This window comes from Orcinus orca, chromosome 3, assembly GCF_937001465.1.
Source record: "Orcinus orca chromosome 3, mOrcOrc1.1, whole genome shotgun sequence".
Classification (NCBI taxonomy): Eukaryota; Metazoa; Chordata; class Mammalia; order Artiodactyla; family Delphinidae; genus Orcinus; species Orcinus orca.
The window spans coordinates 149521043-149543835 of NC_064561.1; the positions used below are offsets into that span (position 1 = coordinate 149521043).

At 42.9% G+C, this 22793-nt stretch overlaps 1 protein-coding gene across 9 annotated transcripts in view; it reads right to left on the minus strand.

The window, feature by feature from the left end:
* Window positions 1-7587, minus strand: part of ZNF131 (zinc finger protein 131) — a 32996-nt gene extending 25409 nt beyond the window's left edge. For 2 of the 9 annotated variants that reach the window (XM_004265955.3, XM_033421180.2), the window contains exons 1-3: window positions 6652-6920; window positions 6296-6434; window positions 5211-5312 (exon numbers count right to left, since the gene is read on the minus strand). In XM_004265955.3, the coding sequence (XP_004266003.2) occupies window positions 5211-5312; window positions 6296-6425 (232 nt within the window). In that variant the 5' untranslated portion in view covers window positions 6426-6434; window positions 6652-6920. The other 7 variants (XM_033421181.2, XM_033421179.2, XM_033421183.2 and 4 more) reach the window with 7 other exon arrangements.
* Between the last annotated feature and the right edge of the window lie 15206 nt (window positions 7588-22793).

Consider the following 22793-nt stretch of genomic DNA (forward strand, 5'->3'; position numbering starts at 1 on the left):
TCTTTTACTCATATTTCCAAAGTCCCCCAAATCTCTTAAAACCAGAAGTTTTCCCATAAATTTGGCAGCAAAATTTGATCTGAACTGACATGAGGCTATTTATAATCTTTATCCCACTTAGAGTAAATATTACTAAGCTATGCTGCTTATTAATAATACACTGGATTATTATTTGCTTATAGGATATTGCCCCAGACCCCAATGGGAGTATTATGTAATACACACAGTGGATTACCATAGAAAATTCTAAAAATTAGTAATTTCAAGAAGCAGCTGGCCTCCAAGAATTTGTGGACTGTTCCCAATCTTGGTTAATCAGAATCACCTGTAGACTTAGCATGGGTCCCTGATCTCCAGAATCAAAACTGGGATAGGGAACTCCTTTTTATAAGCACCCTGAGTGCTTCTTTTTTTAAATAAATTTATTTATTTGTTTGTTTTATTTTTGGCTGCGCTGGGTCTTCATTGCTGCGCACAGGCTTTCTCTAATTGCGGCGGACGGGGGCTACTCTCCGTGGCAGTGCACGGGCTTCTCATTGCGGTGGCTTCTCGTTGCAGAGCACAAGCTCTAGGCGCACGGGCTCAGTAGTTGTGGCTCGCAGGCTCTAGAGCGCATGCTCAGTAGTTGTAGCGCACAGGCTTAGTTGCTCCGCAGCATTGGGGATCTTCCCAGATCAGGGATCAATCCCTTGTCCCCTGCATTGGCAGGCGGATTCTTAACCGCTGAGCTACCAGGGAAGCCCACCCTAAGTGCTTCTTATGTGGCCAGTCCAACACTGGTCCTAGGAATAAGCCACTGACTTAATTAGCTAACAGGAACCAAACTTATAACACCTGCCCAGGTAAGTGAAGGGTTGGTAGATGATGTACAGCTGCAAAAATATTTTATACTCTATTAGGACTAGTTTAGTAACTTTCAAATTTCAGCCCATTTTCTCAATTCCTTACTCCTTTCATAATATACAATTTTTCTAAGGAAGTATCTAAGAAAAATGTTAATATAAACACCTTGACCTGAGTCATTTTTCCCCTTAGGAAGAGGCAAAAGTGGGGGGTGGGCATTCTGGAATTTCTCTAGTCTTACAGAATTCCTCAACTGGTGGAAAACTCCTACTCAAATAGGATGTATGAATATGTGCTTGGATGCTTTGTCCTTGATATTAGGGGCTAAGATTTTGGACGCAATGGTAGAGTTGCTGTTTGAGAGAAACTAGGTGCTTATGGATCTGTGGTTTCAGGAGAAGTAAAGAATGGATTTGGAAAATTGGAGGCTCGGGTTAGGAGAAGGCTGTTGTGTTCTGAACAAGGGAGTGAATGTCTGCTGAAGATTTTATATGGTGTGAATCCAAGTCACAAAGCTGAGGTGGGATGCAACTGGCTTCAAGGACAACAATTTTGACTTAAATCAAAGGTGAACCTGCAGTCCTAATCAAAGATAACTTACTTCACCAGGGACCCAGAAAACAGGGAGAGAGCTGGCTCAGCTTGCATCTAATGACAGTTTATACTCATAGAGCATATTTCAATTTAAATTCTCTTTACATACATTTGCTTTTACAAAACCCTATAAGGCAGTGGTTCTCAACACTGGCTGCATACTGGACTTGTCTTAGGGCAGTGCTGCCCTAACTTTGCTGTACAAAGGAATCATCTGAGGATTCTGTTCTGATTCAGTAGGTCTAGGGTGGAGCCTGAGAGTCTACAGTTCTAACAAGCTCACAGGTGATGCCCACGCATTACTGATCCTCAGACCACACCTTGAATAACAAGGACCTAGAGAACTTTTAAATACAGATGCTTGGATCTCACCCCTCAAAGACCGATTTAATTGATCTGGAGAAAAAGCCTGGGTATTAGTACTTGCAAAAGCTCCCCTGGTGTTTCTAGTGAGCGGCTAAAAGACAAGAACCATCCCTGTTTTACAGATGGGAGTTCTAGTTCTAGCTAAGATGAAGAATGCATACGCCATCCTATCTTGCCCATTGATTATAACTAAAAATTCTGAAAAGAATACATAAAGCAAATATACAAGGACTCCGAAGAAAAAACAGAAGCAAAGAGACTGGGGAGAGAAATCAAAACTCAAAGAACAGCAGTAAGTTTCCTGGTTTTATATTTTTCCTCCCACATAACCCAGCTTGAGGACAGCCCAACTCCCGTAACTGGGTAGCAGGTGCAGACAGAAAAAGCTCCAGCAGAAACTCTTTCCGGCTAGAGAACCAGCAAAGGGGATGGAGAGTGTGTGGGGGTGGGGAAAAATAGCTGGTTTTTATTTCTCTCTCAGCCCTCCCTCAAGACAAGCCCCAGTCTGACGCTGCACATCTATGGCTAGTTGCCACCAAGCAGGCAACTCAACCCTAAGAGAAAGTTCTCTCTGGCTGAGAACTAGGAAAGAGATTATCATCTGAAGAGCATGGAGAGAATTCTTGTTATTTTCTTCTCTCACCATGTTATTATCCAGGAAATGGATTCCACTGCAGAAAATGTACGACAGCACAGGGAGGCTAACCTCCTAGTCTTCCAGCCAGAGGACCAGGAAAGGGAGCTCAGGGGAGCTAAGTACAGAGGCCATCAGGAGGGAGCTGGAGAGAGGTCCTTTAAATCTGCGTATGCAGTCTTGAGCTCACCACCCAGCTGCACGTGTGCAAAAATGACGTGAGGCAGCACAGCAAAGGCTTTGAGAATTACACTGTGGTGTGGACTACCACCCAGGTCGGCACACCTGGGACCTGAACAGAACAACAAAGGTTTTGAAAACTAAATTGGAATTGGATCCACAGTCTACACAAGGCAGTCTGAACCTAATCAGGTTGATTGTCTGCTAAAACAAAACAAAATCAAAACAACAACAAAAACAAAAAGCATTCTCCAGATGATTCTAACAGCACACAGAGGGTCAAAACATAATATTCAAAATGCCCATGACAGGGACTTCCCTGGTGGTCCAGTGGTAAAGAATCCACCTTCCAATGCAGGGGATGCCTGTTCGATCCCTGGTTGGGGAACTAAGATCCCACATGCTGCGGGGCAACTAAGCCCACGTGCCGCAAGCTACAGAGCCCATGTGCCACAACTAGACAGAGAAAAACCCACACGCCACAACTAGAGAGAAGCCCAAACACGCAACAAAGAAACCTTGCACCGTAACGAAAGATCCCGCATGCCTCAACAACCTGACACAGACCAAAAAAAAAAAAAGGAAAAAAATAATGCCCATGACATAATCCAAAATTACTTGACATTTTCTGCAGATTAAGAGAGAAAAAAGGAAGCTAAGATGTCCAATGTTACACAACTGACAAACAGTAAAGCTGGGACTACAAGTCAGGTTTCCTAAACGCATGCCCAGGGCTTTCTCTACAGCCAGGTGACCTAGCCAGATAGTACAGCAATTCCAAAGTTAAGGGCTTAAGGAGACATTGAGCCAAATTGATTCTTTAAACCTGAATCTGGCAAATAACAAAAACAGAAAGAATGTTTTTACATTTTTCTTTCTTACTTTCTACAGTTTAAATACTGAAAGTTGTGTGTCCTGTACTATAATGGACAGAGCACATCAGAAGTACAAGAGATAATCCCAAGGTGATTAGTCTTTAGAAGAAAAGACCCTACTTCTCCAGGTAGGTCAGTACTCCACACTCCACCAGCAATGCATATTCTAGCCTGGGCCACTTATTTTTTGACTTAAGATTCTGCCCAGAAGTTGACTCATCTTTGAAATCCTCCTTCTCTCTAAAGTAAACTAAACCACTCATCCTCCCTCCTTAGTGACACCATTCTGCAACAAAATTCTCTGCAACATTTTTTGCACTCCTTAACTGTTGCTTATCCATGATTAAATTTGCAAATTCTCTAAGGGCTGTCTTATTAATCAATTTCTCATTTCCTGGGTCTGGCATGGTATATTATAATAGGTATTAAATCTGATAAACAGCCCCAATCTATTAAGCTTTGACAGTGCACCAAACACTACGCCAGGCACTCTGCAGATGCCATTTCAATTAATCATTAGCACAACAGTACAAGCCTATTAACCCACTTTTCAGATGAAGAGGCAAATATGCAATTGAGATAAAGTAACCTGCCTGGGGTCTCAGTACCTCAGGTGAATAAATGCACAAAACTTTGGCCTGTAACAGAAACACCGTCTAGGCTGATGGATTCTCACTTTAGTAAGCTTTGAGGATTTCCATCATGCCTGTGCTCTGTCCATCACAGATAATCAAAGATAATCTATCTATGGATATCAGCCAGAATGCTAGGTAAGCTGGAACTATCAAAATAAGAGAATACTCTTAACTCTACGTTTTCTTTACTCCCCTAGACACCAAATTTTTCCAAGGGAATACTGTTTCTAGGCAACCCATTCATAACAGAGAATATATACACACTGAGAGAGATACAAAACCCAAACTCAAAAACCCTGTATTTATGTAGGTAAACTGACTTATTTCCCACAGTTTTGGATTGAGGGGTAGAGGGCTAGGTATTGTAGCAGCAGAATTAATAGAACAAACTGAATCCCCTGCTAGCTGGGCAACCTCAGACAAGTAACCTTTTAGAGCCTACTCCCTGATACGTAAATTGGAAGTAAAACCACTTACTTCAAAGCACTGCTGTGAACCTCAGAAAATGCACACAAACTACACAGCATAATACCTGGCACTTGGTGGGCTATTATTACAAAAAGTCAAACAAGTATAAAAATTTCTATTTTAAGACAGTATCTAGTAGACGACCCCCTTCCATCCTAGACTTTCTATAGCCACTAGAACTTCTTCTGAATGCTACTTCAGTTAATCTTTCCTAGCCTTTTCCATATTATGACAGCCCATTTCACACTGTGCGTGTCATGCTGCTAATACAGAGGCCTGCAGCATCTGGACCAGTCTGAAACATAAGCCCACTAAATAAGATGGAAATTCACTTTTAATACATGTTTTCAAAAGACAGTGATCACTGGTATTAGCAATGAAAAAGACTCCTTTAAGAGACCAACCATTTAACGTAAGAGTTTTTCCTGGAAGATCATTTTACGAAGCATGTTACTAAAAGTAAGAATTCTCAGGTGTCAAAAGAACAATTTATCCAGTCACCGAATAGAAACCATTGATGCCTGTTTCCCATGGTATCTTGCTAAATTAACTGCCTAAAACTTCTTCATCAAATTATAATGCTTGCTAAATATTGTATTTAAAACAAGCATTTACCTTCTATCTCCACCAAAGGTTCCTGAGTAAACTCCTGAAAGAATTTGTAAAAGAACTTGCTGCAAGCAGCCAAAACAGCCTTGTGGGCCTTAAAATGGTGTCCTAGAGAAAAAACAAAATAAAATCATCATATTCACAAAAATCAAATATAAAACTATAAAACAAGTTAAGAAATTAAAGTAAAATAGGTCTTTCGTAATATAATTATAAAACTATATTCTGGACAGCTATCTTGACAAATTTAAATCTCAATTTGACATGAAGCAGGATCTTTACCTCAAGGGCCTTATTAAGTCAGCTTTATAAAGGCCACCTTACAATATTTCAGGAGGTACCACTTAAGTCAAAGGCATATCCTATTCAGTTGAAACTGCTAAATATAAACACAACCCAAAAGGTTATACGTCATTTGAAAAGAGAAGAAAAAGCCACAGAATAAGCACCAAGCTGGATGTGTTTGCTATGGAAAACATTTTAGTATGCCTAATATTTGGAAACTCAACCTACAGCAGACCAGCTGTAGGCTATAATAAAGTATAGCTTGCCTCAAGAAGTCTATTTTCACTAAACAGAAAAGATACCCAAGCTGGGTTTGCATCCATTATAATGACTACTCCTAAGACTGGTAAAGACCGCATTATATTTTGGGGGTTACCAAAGGGGGTACCAGTGCTGCAAAAGAATCTCTCACATTTTCCCTCCAAGACCATTTGGGAAACTAGAAAGAACACTTCCCAAATGACTCCTGTGAAAGACTGCTCAAAGCAGCTTAGCAGCAGAAGTCTACTAACCAAACATTTAGAGACATCCTCCCTATCCCCGCCACCTTGCACTCAAGTGTACAATGCGAACACTTGAAAAGGCTGCAAGAAGTTAAAATGCCATGATTATGTTGAAAGCGTGACTATCCTTCTGCAGCATGGTCTACGTGAAGGGACACTGATAAGTGTCCTCGGGTTCCAGAGCACACCGTCCGCAGACTTTCGATAGGGAGTCCACAGAAGGTGGATAAAAAAGGCGGATGGGGGAAGGGGAGAGAAGATCTGAAGCCACAAATTCGCTCCTCGGCCCACCACGCTACCCACCGTCGACAATCAAGGTGATGTCAGTAAACCGGTCCTGCTCTCGCTGTTCATTCAATCGGTCCAGGATCATTTTATGATGTTCAGGGAACTCCTGAAGGCATTCCATCGTCTCTTCGGCCTCCATGGCCATCGGGTTGTTCTACAAAAGAGGAGCATGATAATGTACACCCATGAGCTCGGGCTGAGGAACAAAACCCCTAAAGCATAAAACAACAAAAAACAAAACCCCAGCTACGCGAAAAGAAGGGGGGAGGGTGAGACAAGAGGAGAGGAAGGCGAGGGAAGAAAGAAAGGCGAGCCGGGCGGCCGCCGCGCGTTGGGGGCCGGAGCCGCGGCCGCGGGACTCCGAGCCTGACCTAATTGGAGTCGGGAGACGCGAGCTGGAGCGGGGTGGGCACAGCGCCGGAGGCTCCGGGCTCCGGGGCGCGCAAGTCCGGCAAGGGAGGAGACCCGACAGCCGCCGCGGCCCTCTAACGGCCCGCCAAGCCCTTCGGCCCGGCCCTGGCTCCCGCCGCCCCGGGACCCGGTCCGGCCCGCGGCCCACTACGACTCCCGGGTCGCCTCTCCCTCCCCCGCCCGCCCGCCCGCCCTCTTCTCCCCCGCCCAGACCGGGCCGGCACTCACTCAAGGAAGGAGGAGCGGCCCGGGCCTGCGCGTCACTTACGTCGACGTGCCGCGTCAACGCGTCGGGGTCCGGCTGACGCGGACGCCGACTGAGCGCAGACGAGGGAGAGGGCGGGACACGCCCCCACCCGCCCTCCTCTAGTGGCGGGGCGGAGCTAGCTGAGGGGATTTGGCGCTCGAGAAGGGCAGGCCGCCCGCGCTGGGAGGAGGAAGTCGAGCTGTGGTGGGGTTGGGCCGGTTGCGGGCCTGCCTTTGTCCGGGTGGGGCTCCACCTTCCACCCACCCGCGCCAAACTCCAGGTGTGAGCACTTCCGACCCGGACCTTAGAATAAACTCGCAGCCAGTTTCAGGTGTACCTTTATACCGCTGCCCCCCCCCCGCCCCCTTTCCTCCAAAGCCTAGGTCGGGACGCCTTACCTAGCTCACGATCCTTCCTCTCTCCTTTCCGTCCCGAAAGCTTTACCTTCTCTACTCTCCCCTCTCGGGGCGTAACTCGCCCCACACTTTTCCCTAACCCTGAACAGCGCCTCGCCCGCCATTTCCTCGCGAGTGCCCGGGCGCTCCCTCTGCTTGGGTCCGGCTGGCGCACGTGGGCTCGCTCCGAGACCCGAACGGCCGCGGCGCGGGCGGCGGCGGCCACGGGCGCGAGCACGTTCCGGCCGCCTAGGATCTTCCTCCCGGGTGCCCGCCCTCTCCGTGCTCGGCGGGCAGCACGTGTTTGCTGGGCTTAGGACCTGTAGCTGCAAGATTATTTACGCATGGTGCTATTACTGCAGCTCTCCATTCCCCAACCCCCGCGCTTAGAATGGCCAGTGACCCATAATCAGCCTCACGTGACTGGGTCATTCATTCATTCCTCTGAAATTGGCTTTGTGAGAATGAGATAGTCAAGACTTACTTATTCTATTCTCTCAAAAGAAACATTAGGATTAGGGAATTTTTTTTTACATCTTTATTGGAGTATAATTGCTTTACAATGCTGTGTTAGTTTCTGCTGTATAGCAAAGTGAATCAGTTATACATATACATATGTTCCCATATCTCTTCCCTCTTGCGTCTTCCTCCCTCCCACCCTCCCTATCCCACCCCTCCAGGCAGTCACAAAGCACCGAGCCAATATCCCTGTACCATGCGGCTGCTTCCTACTAGCTATCTACCTTACGTTTGTTAGTGTGTATATGTCCATGACTCTCTCTCGCCCTGTCACAGCTCACCCTTCCCCCTCCCCATATCCTCAAGTCCGTTCTCCAGTAGGACTGCGTCTTTATTCCTGTCTTACCCCTAGGTTCTTCATGACATTTTTTCCCCTTAAATTCCATATATATGTGTTAGCATACGGTATTTGTCTTTTTCTTTCTGACTTACTTCACTCTGTATGACAGACTCTGGGTCTATCCACCTCATTACAAATAGCTCAATTTCGTTTCTTTTTATGGCTGAGTAATATTCCATTGTATATATGTGCCACATCTTCTTTATCCATTCATCCGATGATGGACACTTAGGTTGTTTCCATCTCCGGGCTATTGTAAATAGAGCTGCAATGAACATTTTGGTACATGACTCTTTTTGAATTTTGTTTTTCTCAGGGTATATGCCCAGTAGTGGGATTGCTGGGTCATATGGTAGTTCTATTTGTAGTTTTTTAAGGAACCTCCATACAGTTCTCCATAGTGGCTGAACCAATTCACATTCCCACCAGCAGTGCAAGAGTGTTCCCTTTTCTCCACACCCTCTCCAGCATTTATTGTTGCTACATTTTTGGATGATGGCCATTCTGACTGGTGTGAGATGACATCTCATTGTAGTTTTGATTTGCATTTCTCTAATGATTAATGATGTTGAGCATTCTTCCATGTGTTTGTTGGCAGTCTGCATACCTTCTTTGGAGAAATGTCTATTTAGGCCTTCTGCCCATTTTTGGACTGGGTTGTTTGTTATTGAGCTGCATGAGCTGCTTATAAATTTTGGAGATTAATCCTTTGTCAGTTGCTTCATTTACAAATATTTTCTCCCATTCTGAGGGTTGTCTTTTGGTCTTGTTTATGGTTTCCTTTGCTGTGCAAAAGCTTTGAAGTTTCATTAGGTCCCATTTGTTTATTTTTGTTTTTATTTCCATTTCTGTAGGAGGTGGGTCAAAAAGGATCTTGCTGTGATTTATGTCATAGAGTGTTCTGCCTATGTTTTCCTCTAAGAGTTTGATAGTTTCTGGCCTTACATTTAGGTCTTTAATCCATTTTGAGCTTATTTTTGTGTATGGTGTTAGGGAGTGATCTAATCTCATACTTTTACATGTACCTGTCCAGTTTTCCCAGCACCACTTATTGAAGAGGCTGTCCTTTCCCACTGTACATTCCTGCCTCCTTTATCAAAGATAAGGTGACCATATGTGCGTGGGTTTATCTCTGGGCTTTCTATCCTGTTCCATTGATCTATATTTCTGTTTTAGTGCCAGTACCATACTGTCTTGATTACTGTAGCTTTGTAGTATAGTCTGAAGTTGGAGGCCTGATTCCTCCAGCTCCGTTTTTCTTTCTCAAGATTGCTTTGGCTATTCGGGGTCTTTTATGTTTCCATACAAATTGTGAAATTTTTTGTTCTAGTTCTGTGAAAAATGCCAGTGGTAGTTTGATAGGGATTGCATTGAATCTGTAGATTGCTTTGGGTAGTAGAGTCATTTTCACAATGTTGATTCTTCCAATCCAAGAACATGGTATATCTCTCCATCTATTTGTATCATCTTTAATTTCTTTCATCAGTGTCTTATAATTTTCTGCATACAGGTCTTTTGTCTCCTTAGGTAGGTTTATTCCTAGGTATTTTATTCTTTTTGTTGCAATGGTAAATGGGAGTGTTTTCTTGATTTCACTTTCAGATTTTTCATCATTAGTGTATAGGAATGCCAGAGATTTCTGTGCATTAATTTTGTATCCTGCTACTTTACCAAATTCATTGATTAGCTCTAGTAATTTTCTGGTAGCATCTTTAGGATTCTCTATGTGTAGTATCATGTAATCTGAACAGTGACAGCTTTACTTCTTCTTTTCCGATTTGGATTCCTTTTATTTCCTTTTCTTCTCTGATTGCTGTGGCTAAAACTTCCAAAACTATGTTGAATAATAGTGGTGAGAGTGGGCAACCTTGTCTTGTTCCTGATCTTAGTGGAAATGCTTTTAGTTTTTCACCATTGAGGATGATATTGGCTGTGGGTTTGTCATATATGGCCTTTATCATGTTGAGGAAATTTCCCTCTATGCCTACTTTCTGCAGGGTTTTTATCATAAATGGGTGTTGAATTTTGTCAAAAGCTTCCTCTGCATATTGAGATGATCATTTGGTTTTTCTCCTTCAATTTGTTAATATGGTGTATCACGTTGACTGATTTGTGTATATTGACAAATCCTTGCATTCCTGGAATAAACCCCACTTGATCATGGTATATGATCCGTTTAATGTGCTGTTGGCTTCTGTTTCGTAGTATTTTGTTGAGGATTTTTGCATCTATGTTCATCAGTGATATTGGCCTGTAGTTTTCTTTCTTTGTGACATCCTTGTCTGGTTTTGGTATCAGGGTGAGGGTGGCATCGTAGAATTGAGTTTGGGAGTGTTCCTCCCTCTGCTATATTTTGGAAGAGTTTGAGAAGGATAGGTGTTAGCTCTTCTCTAAATGTTTGATAGAATTCGCCTGTGAAGCCATCTGGTCCTGGGCTTTTGTTTGTTGGAAGATTTTTAATCACGGTTTCAATTTCAGTGCTTGTGATTGGCCTGTTCATATTTTCTATTTCTTCCTGATTCAGTCTTGGCAGGTTGTGCATTTCTAAGAATTTGTCCATTTCTTCCAGGTTGTCCATTTTATTGGCATAGAGTTGCTTGTAGTAATCTCTCATGATCTTTTGTATTTCTGCAGTGTCAGCTGTTACTTCTCCTTTTTCGTTTTTAATTCTATTGATTTGAGTCTTCTCCCTTTTTTTCTTGATGAGTCTGGCTAATGGTTTATCAATTTTGTTTCTCTTCTCAGAGAACCAGCTTTTAGTTTTATTGATCTTTGCTATCATTTGCTTCATTTCTTTTTCATTTATTTCTGATCTGATTTTTATGATTTCTTTCCTTCTGCTAACTTTAGGGTTTTTTTGTTCTTCTTTCTCTAAGTGCTTTAGGTGCAAGGTTAGGTTGTTTATTCGAGATGTTCCATGTTTCTTAAGGTAGGATTGTATTGCTATAAACTTCCCTCTTAGAACTGCTTTTGCTGCATCCCATAGATTTTGGGTCATCATTTCTCCATTGTCATTTGTTTCTAGGTATGTTTTGATTTCCTCTTTGATTTCTTCAGTGATCACTTCGTTATTAAGTAGTGTATTGTTTAGCCTCCATGTGTTTGTATTTTTTACAGATCTTTTCCTTTAATTGATATCTAGTCTAATAGCGTTGTGCTCAGAAAATATACTTGATACAATTTCAATTTTCTTAAATTTACCAAGGCTTGATTTGTGACCCAAGATATGATCTATCCTGGAGAATGTTCCATGAGCACTTGAGAAAAATGTGTATTCTGCTGTTTTTGGATGGAATGTCCTATAAATATCAATTAAGTCTATCTTGTTTAATGTATCATTTAAAGCTTGTGTTTCCTTATTTAGTTTCATTTTGGATGATCTGTCCATTGGTGAAAGTGGGGTGTTAAAGTCCCCTACTATGAATGTGTTACTGTCGATTTTCCCTTTTATGGCTGTTAGTATTTGCCTTCTGTATTGAGGTGCTCCTATGTTGGGTGCATAAATATTTACAATTGTTATATCTTCTTCTTGGATCGGTCCCTTGATCATTTTGTAGTGTCCTTCTTTGTCTCTTGTAATAGTCTTTATTTTAAAGTCTATTTTGTCTGATATGAGAATTGCTACTCCAGCTTTCTTTTGGTTTCCATTTGCATGAAATATCTTTTTCCATCCCCTTACTTTCAGTCTGTATGTGTCTCTAGGTCTGAAGTGGGTCTCTTGTAGACAGCAAATATATGGGTCTTGTTTTTGTATCCATTCAGCCAATCTGTGTCTTTTGGTGGGAGCATTTAGTCCATTTACATTTAAGGTAATTATCGATATGTATATTCCTATTCCCATTTTCTTAATTGTTTTGGGTTCGTTATTGTAGGTCTTTTCCTTCTCTTGTGTTTCTTGCCTAGAGAAGTTCCTTTAGCAGTTGTTGTAAAGCTGGTTTGGTGGTGCTGAACTCTCTCAGCTTTTACTTGTCTGTAAAGGTTTTAATTTCTCCATCAAATCTGAATGAGATCCTTGCTGGGTGGAGTAATCTTGGTTGCAGGTTTTTCTCCTTCATCACTTTAAATATGTCCTGCCAGTCCCTTCTGGCTTGCAGAGTTTCTGCTGAAAGATCAGCGGTTAACCTTATGGGGATTCCCTTGTGTGTTATTTGTTGTTTTTCCCTTGCTGCTTTTAATGTTTTCTTTGTATTTAATTTTTGACAGTTTGATTAATATGTGTCTTGGCGTATTTCTCCTTGGATTTATCCTGTATGGGACTCTCTGTGCTTCCTGGACTTGATTAACTATTTCCTTTTCCATATTAGGGAAGTTTTCAACTATAATCTCTTCAAATATTTTCTCAGTCCCTTTCTTTTTCTCTTCTTCTTCTGGAACCTCTATAATTTGAATGTTTGATGTTGTCCCAGAGGTCCCTGAGACTGTCCTCAGTTCTTTTCATTCTTTTTTCTTTATTCTGCTCTGCAGTAGTTATTTCCACTATTTTATCTTCCAGGTCACTTATCTGTTCTTCTGCCTCAGTTATTCTGCTATTGATCCCATCTAGAGTATTTTTAATTTCATTTATTGTGTTGTTCATCATTGTTTGTTTCATCTTTAGTTCTTCTAGGTCCTTGTTAAATGTTTCTTGCATTTTCTCTATTTCCAAGATTTTGGATCATATTTACTACCATTGTTCTGAATTCTCTTTCAGTTAGACTGCCTATTTCCTCTTCATTTGTTAGGTCTGGTGGGTTTTTATCTTGCTCCTTCATCTGCTGTGTGTTTTTCTGTCTTCTCATTTTTCTTATCTTACTGTGTTTGGGGTCTCCTTTTTGCAGGCTGCAGGTTCGTACTTCCCGTTGTTTTTGGTGTCTGTCCCCAGTGGCTAAGTTTGGTTCAGTGGGTTGTGTAGGCTTCCTGGTGGAGGGGACTAGTGCCTGTGTTCTGGTGGATGAGGCTGGATCTTGTCTTTCTGGTGGGCAGGTCCATGTCTGCTGGTGTGTTTTGGGGTGTCTGTGGACTTATTATGATTTTAGGCAGCCTCTCTGCTAATGGGTGATGTTGTGTTCCTGTCTTGCTAGTTGTTTGGCATAGGATGTCCAGCACTGTAGCTTGCTGGTCGTTGAGTGAATCTGGGTGCTGGTGTTGAGATGGAGATCTCTGAGAGATTTTCGCCGTTTGATATTATGTGGAGCTGGGAGGTCTCTTGTGGACCAGTGTCCTGAAGTTGGCTCTCCCACCTCAGAGGCACAGCAGTGACTCCTGGGTGCAGCACCAAGAGCCTTTCATCCACATGGCTCAGAATAAAAGGGAGAAAAAGTAGAAAGAAAGAATCAGTAGAAGAAGAAAGAAAGAAAGAAGGGAGGGAGGAAGGAAAGAAGGAAGGAAAAAAGAAAATAAAGTAAAATAAAATAAAGTAAGATAAAATATAATAAAGTTATTAAAATAAAAAATAATTATTAAGAAAAAAATTTTAAAAAAAAACAAAAACGGACGGATAGAACCCTAGACCAATGGTGGAAGCAAAGCTATACAGACAAAATCTCACACAGAAGCATACACATACACACTCACAAAAAGAGGAAAAGGGGAAAAAAATCACAAATTTTGCTCTCAAAGTCCACCTCCTTAATTTGGGATGATTCGTTGTCTATTCAGGTATTCCACAGATGCAGGGTACATCAAGTTGATTGTGGAGCTTTAATCCACTGCTTCTGAGGCTGCTGGGAGAGATTTCCCTTTCTCTTCTTTGTTCGCACAGCTCCCAGGCGCTCAGCTTTGGATTTGGCCCCGCCTCTGCGTGTAGGTCCCCGGAGGGCGTCTGTTCTTCCCTCAGACAGGAAGGGGTTAAAGGAGCCGCTGATTCGGGCACTCTGGCTCACGCAGGACGAGCCTGCGGCAGCAGAGGCCAGCATGACATTGCACCAGCCTGAGGCACGCCGTGCGTTCTCCCGGGGGAGTTGTCCCTGGATCCAGGGACCCTGGCAGTGGCGGGCTGCACAGGCTCCCCGGAAGCAGGGTGTGGATAGTGACCTGTGCTCGCACACAGGCTTCTTGGTGGCGGCAGCAGCAGCCTTAGCGTCTCATGTCCGTTTCTGGGGTCTGCGCTGTTAGCCGTGGCTCGCGCCCGTCTCTGGAGCTCCTTTAAGCAGCGCTCTTAATCCCCTCTCCTCGCGCGCCAGGAAACAAAGAGGGAAGAAGTCTCCTGCCTCTTCGGCAGGTCCAGACTTTTCCCCGGACTCCATCCTGGCTAGCCGTGGCGCACTAACCCCCTGCAGGCTGTGTTCACTCCGCCAACCCCAGTCCTCTCCCTGCGCTCTGACCGAAGCCCGAGCCTCAGCGCCCAGCCCCGCCCACCCCGGCGGGTGAGCAGACAAGCCTCTCGGGCTGGTGAGTGCTGGTCGGCACCGATCCTCTGTGCGGGAATCTCTCCGCTTTGCCCTCCGCACCCTGTTGCTGTGCTCTCCTCCGCGGCTTCGAATCTCCCCCCTCCGCCACCCGCAGTCTCCGCCCGCGAAGGGGCTTCCTAGTGTGTGGAAACATTTCCTCCTTCACAGCTACCTCCCACTGGTGCAGGTCCCGTCCCTATCCTTTTGTCTCTGTTTATTCTTTTTTCTTTTGCCCTACCCAGGTACGTGGGGGGGCGGGGGGGTTCTTGCCTTTTGGGAGGTCTGAGGTTTTCTGCCAGCGTTCAGTAGGTGTTCTGTAGGAGTTGTTCCACGTGTAGATGTATTTCTGGTCTATCTGTGGGAAGGAAGGTCATCTCCGCGTCTTACTCTTCCGCCATCTTCCGGGAATCCCAGGATTAGGGATTAGGGAAGGATTTAAATAGCTGTCTGCAAGAGTAAATGTAATCATTATTTCAACCGACATTTATTGAGAGCCAGCGTTGTGCTAGGCGCTGTTTAAGGGACTGGGAATTCCGATGGTGAACAAGGCCTATGTGGTTTCTGCCTTCCCAATCTTAGTATGATGGAGTAAATAGACATTCTGAACAGTGAATTGACTCGGTGCTGACTGCTGAGTGTTATGAGATGTGAAGAACAGGACAATCTGGAGGTCAAGGAAAACTAGTGACCTATAAGAAGCAATATGAAGTCTGAGTGTTCTTAGCCAAGAACCTGCAGAGACACCAAGATTATAGCATTCCGAGAACTGAAGGAATGTTGCTGGGCAGACCCACAGGGGCCTTGGAAACAGTGTTAAAGATGTTAGATTTTCTTATCACAAAGGAAAGTCTTGGAGGTTGAACAGGATAGTGACATAGTAAATTTTACTTTTTAAAGAGAATTCTACGGATAATAGATTAAATGGGACAAAATAGAAGTAGAGACCAGTTGGGAGGCTGTTAGTAATCTAGATGAAACCATGGTGGCGAATGGGATTAGAAAACTGATAGAGGGAATTGCCTGGTGGTCCAGTGGTTAGGACTCTGCGCTTCCGCTGCAGGGGTTCAGTCCCTGGTCCAGGGAACTAAGATCCTACAAGCCGTGTGGTGCAGTCAAAAAAAAAAAAAAAAAAAAAAAGGCAACTATATATGGATCCGTATAGAGCATGGAGGAGAGAGTCAACCTTAGAGATTTGGAAAAATTTAGCATAAAGTGGATATTGAAGCCATGGAAATAGATGAGATTGTTTTAGGAGAATCTGCAGGGATGAGAGACTAGCAGCTTGTAGGTTAAATTGGACTGCTGGTGGTTTAATATTATCATTATTATTCACAGAGTGTTTTTAAGACTAAGAAATTGCACCTAGAAATAGGCATTTTGGAAATTCCAGTCTATACGGCTACTTGCCTATAAAATAACAATTGGATTAAGCCAAATAGAGATTGCCGTCTCTAAATGGGATTTGAACTATCTAGTTCACCATAGCCACCATCATTTTTTAGTGTCTTAGACCCAGTACATATCATTCATTTTTACTTGCCTTTTTCTGAAAGCATTTGAATTTGGACTCTCTTGGCCTTACAGGGTCAGAATGGAAGAAGGTGTAGAACTTTATCCCTGAGAAGTATCAACGTTTATGGGTTTAGTAGGAAAAAAGAATCTGAAAGGACAGTATGGCAGCTGGAGAAAGGAGGAAAACCAGAGGAGTATGACTTCAAGGAGGTCAATGTTTCAAAAGACAGGGTATGATCAGCAGTGCGAAATGCTCCAAAGTGCTCAAGTTAAATAAGGATTAGGAATGTTCCATGGGGGGTGGGGGAGTCTAGGAATAAATAAGTAGGTTAAGGAATAATTAGGAAAATAAGTTGAGTTGACAATGACAGAACTCTCATTAAAAAATAAGGGAGGAAAGAAAGGAGTACTTGTAGAGGGTGATAGGTCAAGCCAGTTTTAGTTTTTGTGTTTTGGTATGGGAGAGACTTAAACAACTTAAATGCTGATAGAGAAGAATCCAGCAGTGGAAGATGATAAAAATACAGGAGGAAAAGGGGATAATTGTGCAAGAGAGGAAGAGACTGAAGAAGATGAAGTTGAGAGGATAGGTGAATGAATCAGCTTTAGATAAGAAGAAGAACATCTGTTAACACTGGAAGGATTAATAGATTTGGTGTTCTTAGGAGTGTAGATTTGCTTCCAGGAGGTTGAGAAAATTCCCGTCTAACTGAAAACCTCTATTTTCTCTATGAAATAGGTGGCCAGGTCATCTGCTAAAAGCCAAGATTAGGAGAAGAAAGGGGTGTGTGTGTGTGTGTGTGTGTGTGTGTGTGTGTGTGTGTGTTGGGGAGGAACAGTTTGAGATTGGGAGATGTATTAGTTATTTAAGGCTGTGTAACAAATTGCCCCAAAATGTAGTGGCTTAAAACAATATTGTTATTTCACAATTTCTGTGGGTCTGAGGATATCACTTAGCTGGATTTTCAGGGTCTCTCACAAGTTTCTAATCAAGATGTTTGCTGGGGCTGCTCTCATCTCAACGCTTGGCTAGGGCAGAATCTGCTTCCAAGTTCTCTTAAGTGGTTGTTGATAGTGGTCAGTTTCCCCTGGGCTATTAGACAGAGGACTTCAATTTTCTTGATACCACCTCCCTGCATTTGGGTCTCACAATAGGGACTGACAGCTAGATTCCATCAGAGCAAGAGAGAACAAGCAAGACAGAAGCCAAAGTCTTTTTTTTTTTAATAGATTAAAAAAATATATTTATTTATTTATTTTTGGCTGCATTAGGTCTTCATTGCTGCAGGCGGGCTTTCTCTAGTAGCGCCGAGCAGGGTCTACTCTTCATGGTGCTGTGCGGGCTTCTCATTGCAGTGGCTTTTCTTGTTGCGGAGCACGGGCTCTAGGCACGCAGGCTTCAGTAGTTGTGGCACGCGGGCTCAGTAGTTGTGGCTTGCAGGCTCTAGAGTGCAGGCTCAGTAGTTGTGGTGCACAGGCTTAGTTGCTCTGTGGCATGTGGGATCTTCCCGGACCAAGGCTCGAACCCACGTCCCCTGCATTGGCAGGTGGATTCTTAACCACTGTGCCACCAGGGAAGCCTGAAGCCAAAGTCTTTTTGTAACCTAATCTCAGAAGTGACATTCCATCACTTTTCTGTATCCTATTTGTTAGAAGCAAGTCACCAGGTGCAGCCCACAGTCAAAGGAAAGTAATCATACAGTGGTGGAACTACAGGCACACCTCGGAGATATTGCAGATTCAGTTCTAGACTACCGCAATTAAGTGAATATCACAGTAAAGTGAGTCACATGAAGTTTTTGCTTTCCCAATGCAAACAAAAGTTATGTTTACACTATACTGTAGTCTACTAAGTGCGCAATAGCATTATGTCTAAGAAAACAATGTACATACCTTAATTTTAAAATAACTTTATTGCTTTAAAACTACTAACCATCATCTGACAACACAGGGTTGCCACAAACCCTCAAGTTATTTAAAAACCACAGTATCTGCGAAGTGCAGTAAAACAAAGTGCAGGGCTTCCCTGGTGGCACAGTGGTTAAGAATCCGCCTGCCAATGCAGGGGACATGGGTTCGAGCCCTGGTCTGGGAAGATCCCACATGCCATGGAGCAACAAAGCCCATGAGCCACAACTACTGAGCCCGCATGCCACAGCTACTGAAGCCTGCACGCCTAGAGCCTGTGCTCCACAACAAGAGAAGTCACCACAGTGAGAAGCCCGCGCACTGCCACAAAGACCCAACGCAGCCAAAAATAAATAAATAAATTTTTAAAAAGTGCAGTATGCTTGTCCTAGCATGATCTTTGGCATGATCTTTGGGAGAAATCTTAGAAGCTGCCTACCACAGAATGGAAAGGGTTCAAATGGATCTTGAACATAATAATATCACAGTAGCATCAACAGGATCTGGTAGAAGTTGGTGACCTCGAATTTCTGTGATAGCAGTCTGTCAGACATCGTGATTTCCTCCAGAAGCATTTAGTAATCAGGCACCTAGAAGAATAATAAGGATGAGGACATAAGAATGAAGTTAGTGTTAAAACACAGTTCTCTGTGGTGCAGATTTTGTGTCAGTTAATAATAACCAGGTTTATAGATGTTCTCTGGAGTTAAAATGGATTCTTCAAACTTGAGGAGAGTTGACAAACAAAGGGTACTTCTGGCTACCATATTCCTGTATATGTTTTTGTTGTTGTTGTTTTGTTTTGTTTTTGTTTTTTTTTTTTTTGCGGTACGCGGGCCTCTCACTGTTGTGGCCTCTCCCGTTGCGGAGCACAGGCTCCGGATGCGCAGGCTCAGTGGCCATGGCTCACGGGCCCAGCCGCTCCACGGCATGTAGGATCCTCCCGGACCGGGGCAGGAACCCGTGTCCCCTGCATCGGCAGGCGGACTCTCAACCACTGCGCCACCAGGGAAGCCCCATCCTGTATATGTTTTAAGGCAACATTGGGAAGGAGATAGCCTTGTGGTTAAGAGTTTGGTTTGAAAGATAGCCTGGGCTGAAGTCTTAGTTCAACTTAATAGTGGGGTGACTTTGGGCAAATGGTTTAATTTCATTTACCTTCCATTTCATCATCCTTAAAATAGTGTTGTTAGGGGAAGCAAATGAGATAATACATGGGGAGCACCTACATTAGTACCTGGTACGTAGTAAGCTTTCATTACATGGTCTTCATTGTTATGCCCCAGTATAAGGTTTATATTGTTTGCTATCTGCTAAAATTTTTAAAAAGTTATTTATGGGTCAAAAAACGAAATCTTTGGGAATTCCCTGGCGGTCCAGTGGTTAGGACTCAGTGCTTTCACTGCTGGGGCCTGGGTTCAATCCCTGATCGGGGAACTAAGATCCCACAAGCTGTGTGGCATGGGGAAAAAAAAAAAAAGGAAAGAAAAAGAAAAAAATCTTCTTGTGGTTGCCCAAAGGAACTAAAAATCCAGGATGTCCCCAGTGAGCCCACAGATACAGCAAGCTGATAAAAGGATCATAACAAGCCCAGATTTTTCAGAGCGGCACATAATATTTTACATATGCCACAAATAAGAAACTGATCAAATTATTAGGGTTATTTCCTCCTTTTCTTCCTTCAGGCAACATGCTGGAACCAGGATGTCAGTATGTGCTTGAGGACAGTTACTAATTGCTTCCCAACTTGTAGATGGTGACCTTTATTCTTATACTAGTCAAACTTTAATGTTGGCTTGGAAACTCCAAATTAGGAGAGTACTCAATCATTACTGTGGAGCTGAGGAAGGCAGGACAGCAGCCGGATAGCAAAAATCACAGAAGACAGCAAGTTAAGCAGGGGATGACACACCAGACCTAGAAGTTTCTTTGCAGCATTGTTGCCCGAAGTGGCTGCTAAATCTTGAGTGTTCAAGTTCAGCTCTGGTCCCATCTTGGCATAACAACAATATGAAATGTAATAACACCCAGGTGTGGAAGTGGTTACTATTCTCCTGGAAGTTGGAGAAACTCATGAATGCAGATATTGTCAAAGGGTCCTTTAGGATCCATGCACTGTGCTTTTATTGTTAAATTTTTATTGCAAGCATGAAACTCACTGAACTCTCCTTGGTCTCTCTGGATATTCCTGTTTTCCTTAACTTCTCAATGTTCATGTGCCCCCTCATTAATTTTATTGTAATTCTAATATATTTGGGATTAAATCTATTTTGTTAACATTTGTTTTCTGTTTGTCGTACTGTTCTGTGTTATTTCTCTCTCATTTCTTGCCTTATTTTGGATCTTTTTTTTTTTTTTTTTTTGGTTTCTAAGATGACTTCTAAATAGGACTGGAACTAGGGTAAGGGGAAGGAGACACTTGCCTGAGTTGCCAAATTTAAGAGGGGGTCAAAACTCAGAAATCAAGATAAATAATATTCTCATACGATGTTTTTATTTATTTATCGATGTTTTTAGAAACAAAATGAATGCAAGACCTCTACTGCCAGGAAGATAGAGTAGATGTACTTTTCACTATTTCACTCACTAAGCACAACTAAAAACCTGACACTTTATGTAAAAAACAAACATAAGAAGACTCTGAAAGATAGAAGAAAGAAGACTGACTAGGGACCTCAGAACCCGAGGAACAACACAGTGGTAACTTCCTTGAGTTTTCTTTTGGCTTATGTATCCCAGATTCGTAGGCAAAGAAACCGGCAAGTCAGAGGTGCCAATGAACACACGAAAAAACAACAACAACCCTACAATAGCCTGCTCTCTCTAGTCAAAGGACCAAGAAAGGGGCAGCCTCACAAGACATAAAACTTTTAGACAGAAACTGCTCTACTGAGGCCAAACACCACAGAGAAGAATGTGGTCCCACCGCTACCCATGGCAGCAAAGCTGAGTGAGGAGCCTAAACGTTTGCCTTCTCCAGGTTGTAGTGACGCATCCTAATTCCCCTCCTCTCCTGGGATGGTGTCACAGAAGGCCAAGTAGGAACCCAGATTTTAATCCAGACCCAGCAGTAACAAGGTTCCCCTCTCTCTCCTCCTGGAGTGATGTTACAGGAGGCCTAGTGGAGCATCAGGACTCTCACCATTATTCAGCAGTAAGAGGCCAATTCCACTGCAGTGTCAGTGAAGACCATGTGGGAAGCCAGAACATCCGCTCCTGCCCAGTAATGACAAGGGTCAACCTCTTCCTTGGGTGTCAATGGAGGCCAAGTGGGGAACCTGGAGTTCTTCCTCCATCAGGCAGTAATAAGATGCTTCTTTCCTCTGCAGGAGCAGTGTCATAAAAACCAGTCAGAACAGAGGGTTTAAGTAAAATCCAGAGTCTCATAACATGTGAAATATCCAAGTTTCAACTTAAAAAGTCATTCATCCTAAGGGGGAAAAAATCACTTATCCTACCAAGCAAGAGCCAAAAGATCTCAAACTATTTTCAATCAATAGATGCCAAAAAGATGACAGAGATGTGAGAATGAGTAGGCAGTTATTATCCATGATAAAAATGCTTCAAGGAGCAATTATGAACATGCTTGAAACAAATGAAAAAGAATACAAAGCCTCAGCAAAGTGATAGAAGATATAAAGAAGGACTGAATGGAAATTTGAGAACTAAAAATTCAGTAACTGAAATAAAAAGCTCTGTGGATGGGTTCAGCAGAAGAATGAAGGGTACAGAGGGAAGAATCAGAGAACTGGAAGATGGAAGAATCAAAAGACCTAGCATTAATGGAAGCTGAGGAGCAGACTTAGGGGAGGGAGGGAGGCAGTATTGGGAGAAGAGACTGTTAGACTTGGAATATTTAACTCAGGTTTTAGCATTGTTAGAATAATAAGACTTTATATACTAATGAAATGGGGCTAAAATGACTATAAAAACAAAAGCATCTGTAGACATAGACATTTGTCCACCCACAGGCATATAACCACACATACTCAGAGAATAGTGAACAGATCTTTGAGTTACCACTCATTTTGCAAGACTTAAAACCAAAAGAACATATTTTCAGATGGTTAAATAAAGTATTATTCTGAAAAAAAAAAACTCAATTTGAAGAACAGAGAGAAAAATAGACTTAAAAAAAAAGAGAGAGAGAGAGAGAGAAAGAGAACAGAGCCTCAGGAATCTATGAGACTATAACAAAAGATTTAACATTCATGTCTTCAGAGACCCAAAAGGAAAGGAGAAAGAGTGAGGCTGAAAAAGTATTTGAAGTAATAATGGCTGAAAACTTCCCAAATTTGATAAGAGATTAAACCTATGGATTCAAGATGATGAGCAAACTCCAAACAGGATAAGTCACAAGAAATCAAAATCAAGACACATCATAATTAAACTTATGAAGCCTAAAGACAAATTCTTTTTTTTTTTTTTTTTTTTTTTGCGGTACACGGGCCTCTCACTGTTGTGGCCTCTCCCGTTGCGGAGCACAGGCTCCGGACTCGCAGGCTCAGCGGCCATGGCTCACGGGCCCAGTCGCTCCGCGGCATGTGGGATCTTCCCGGACCGGGGCACGAACCCGTGTCCCCTGCATCGGCAGGCGGACTCTCAACCACTGCGCCACCAGGGAAGCCCAAGACAAATTCTTGAAAGCAGCCAGAAAAAATAAATAAATAAATAAAATTAAAACTTACCTATAGGGGAAATACAATTCAAATGACTGTAGGTTTCTCATCAGAAACCAGAATGTCAGAGGGATGTGGCATAATATTTTTCATATTCCTTCTGTTCCATATGCTATCTGCTTTTGAGATTCCAA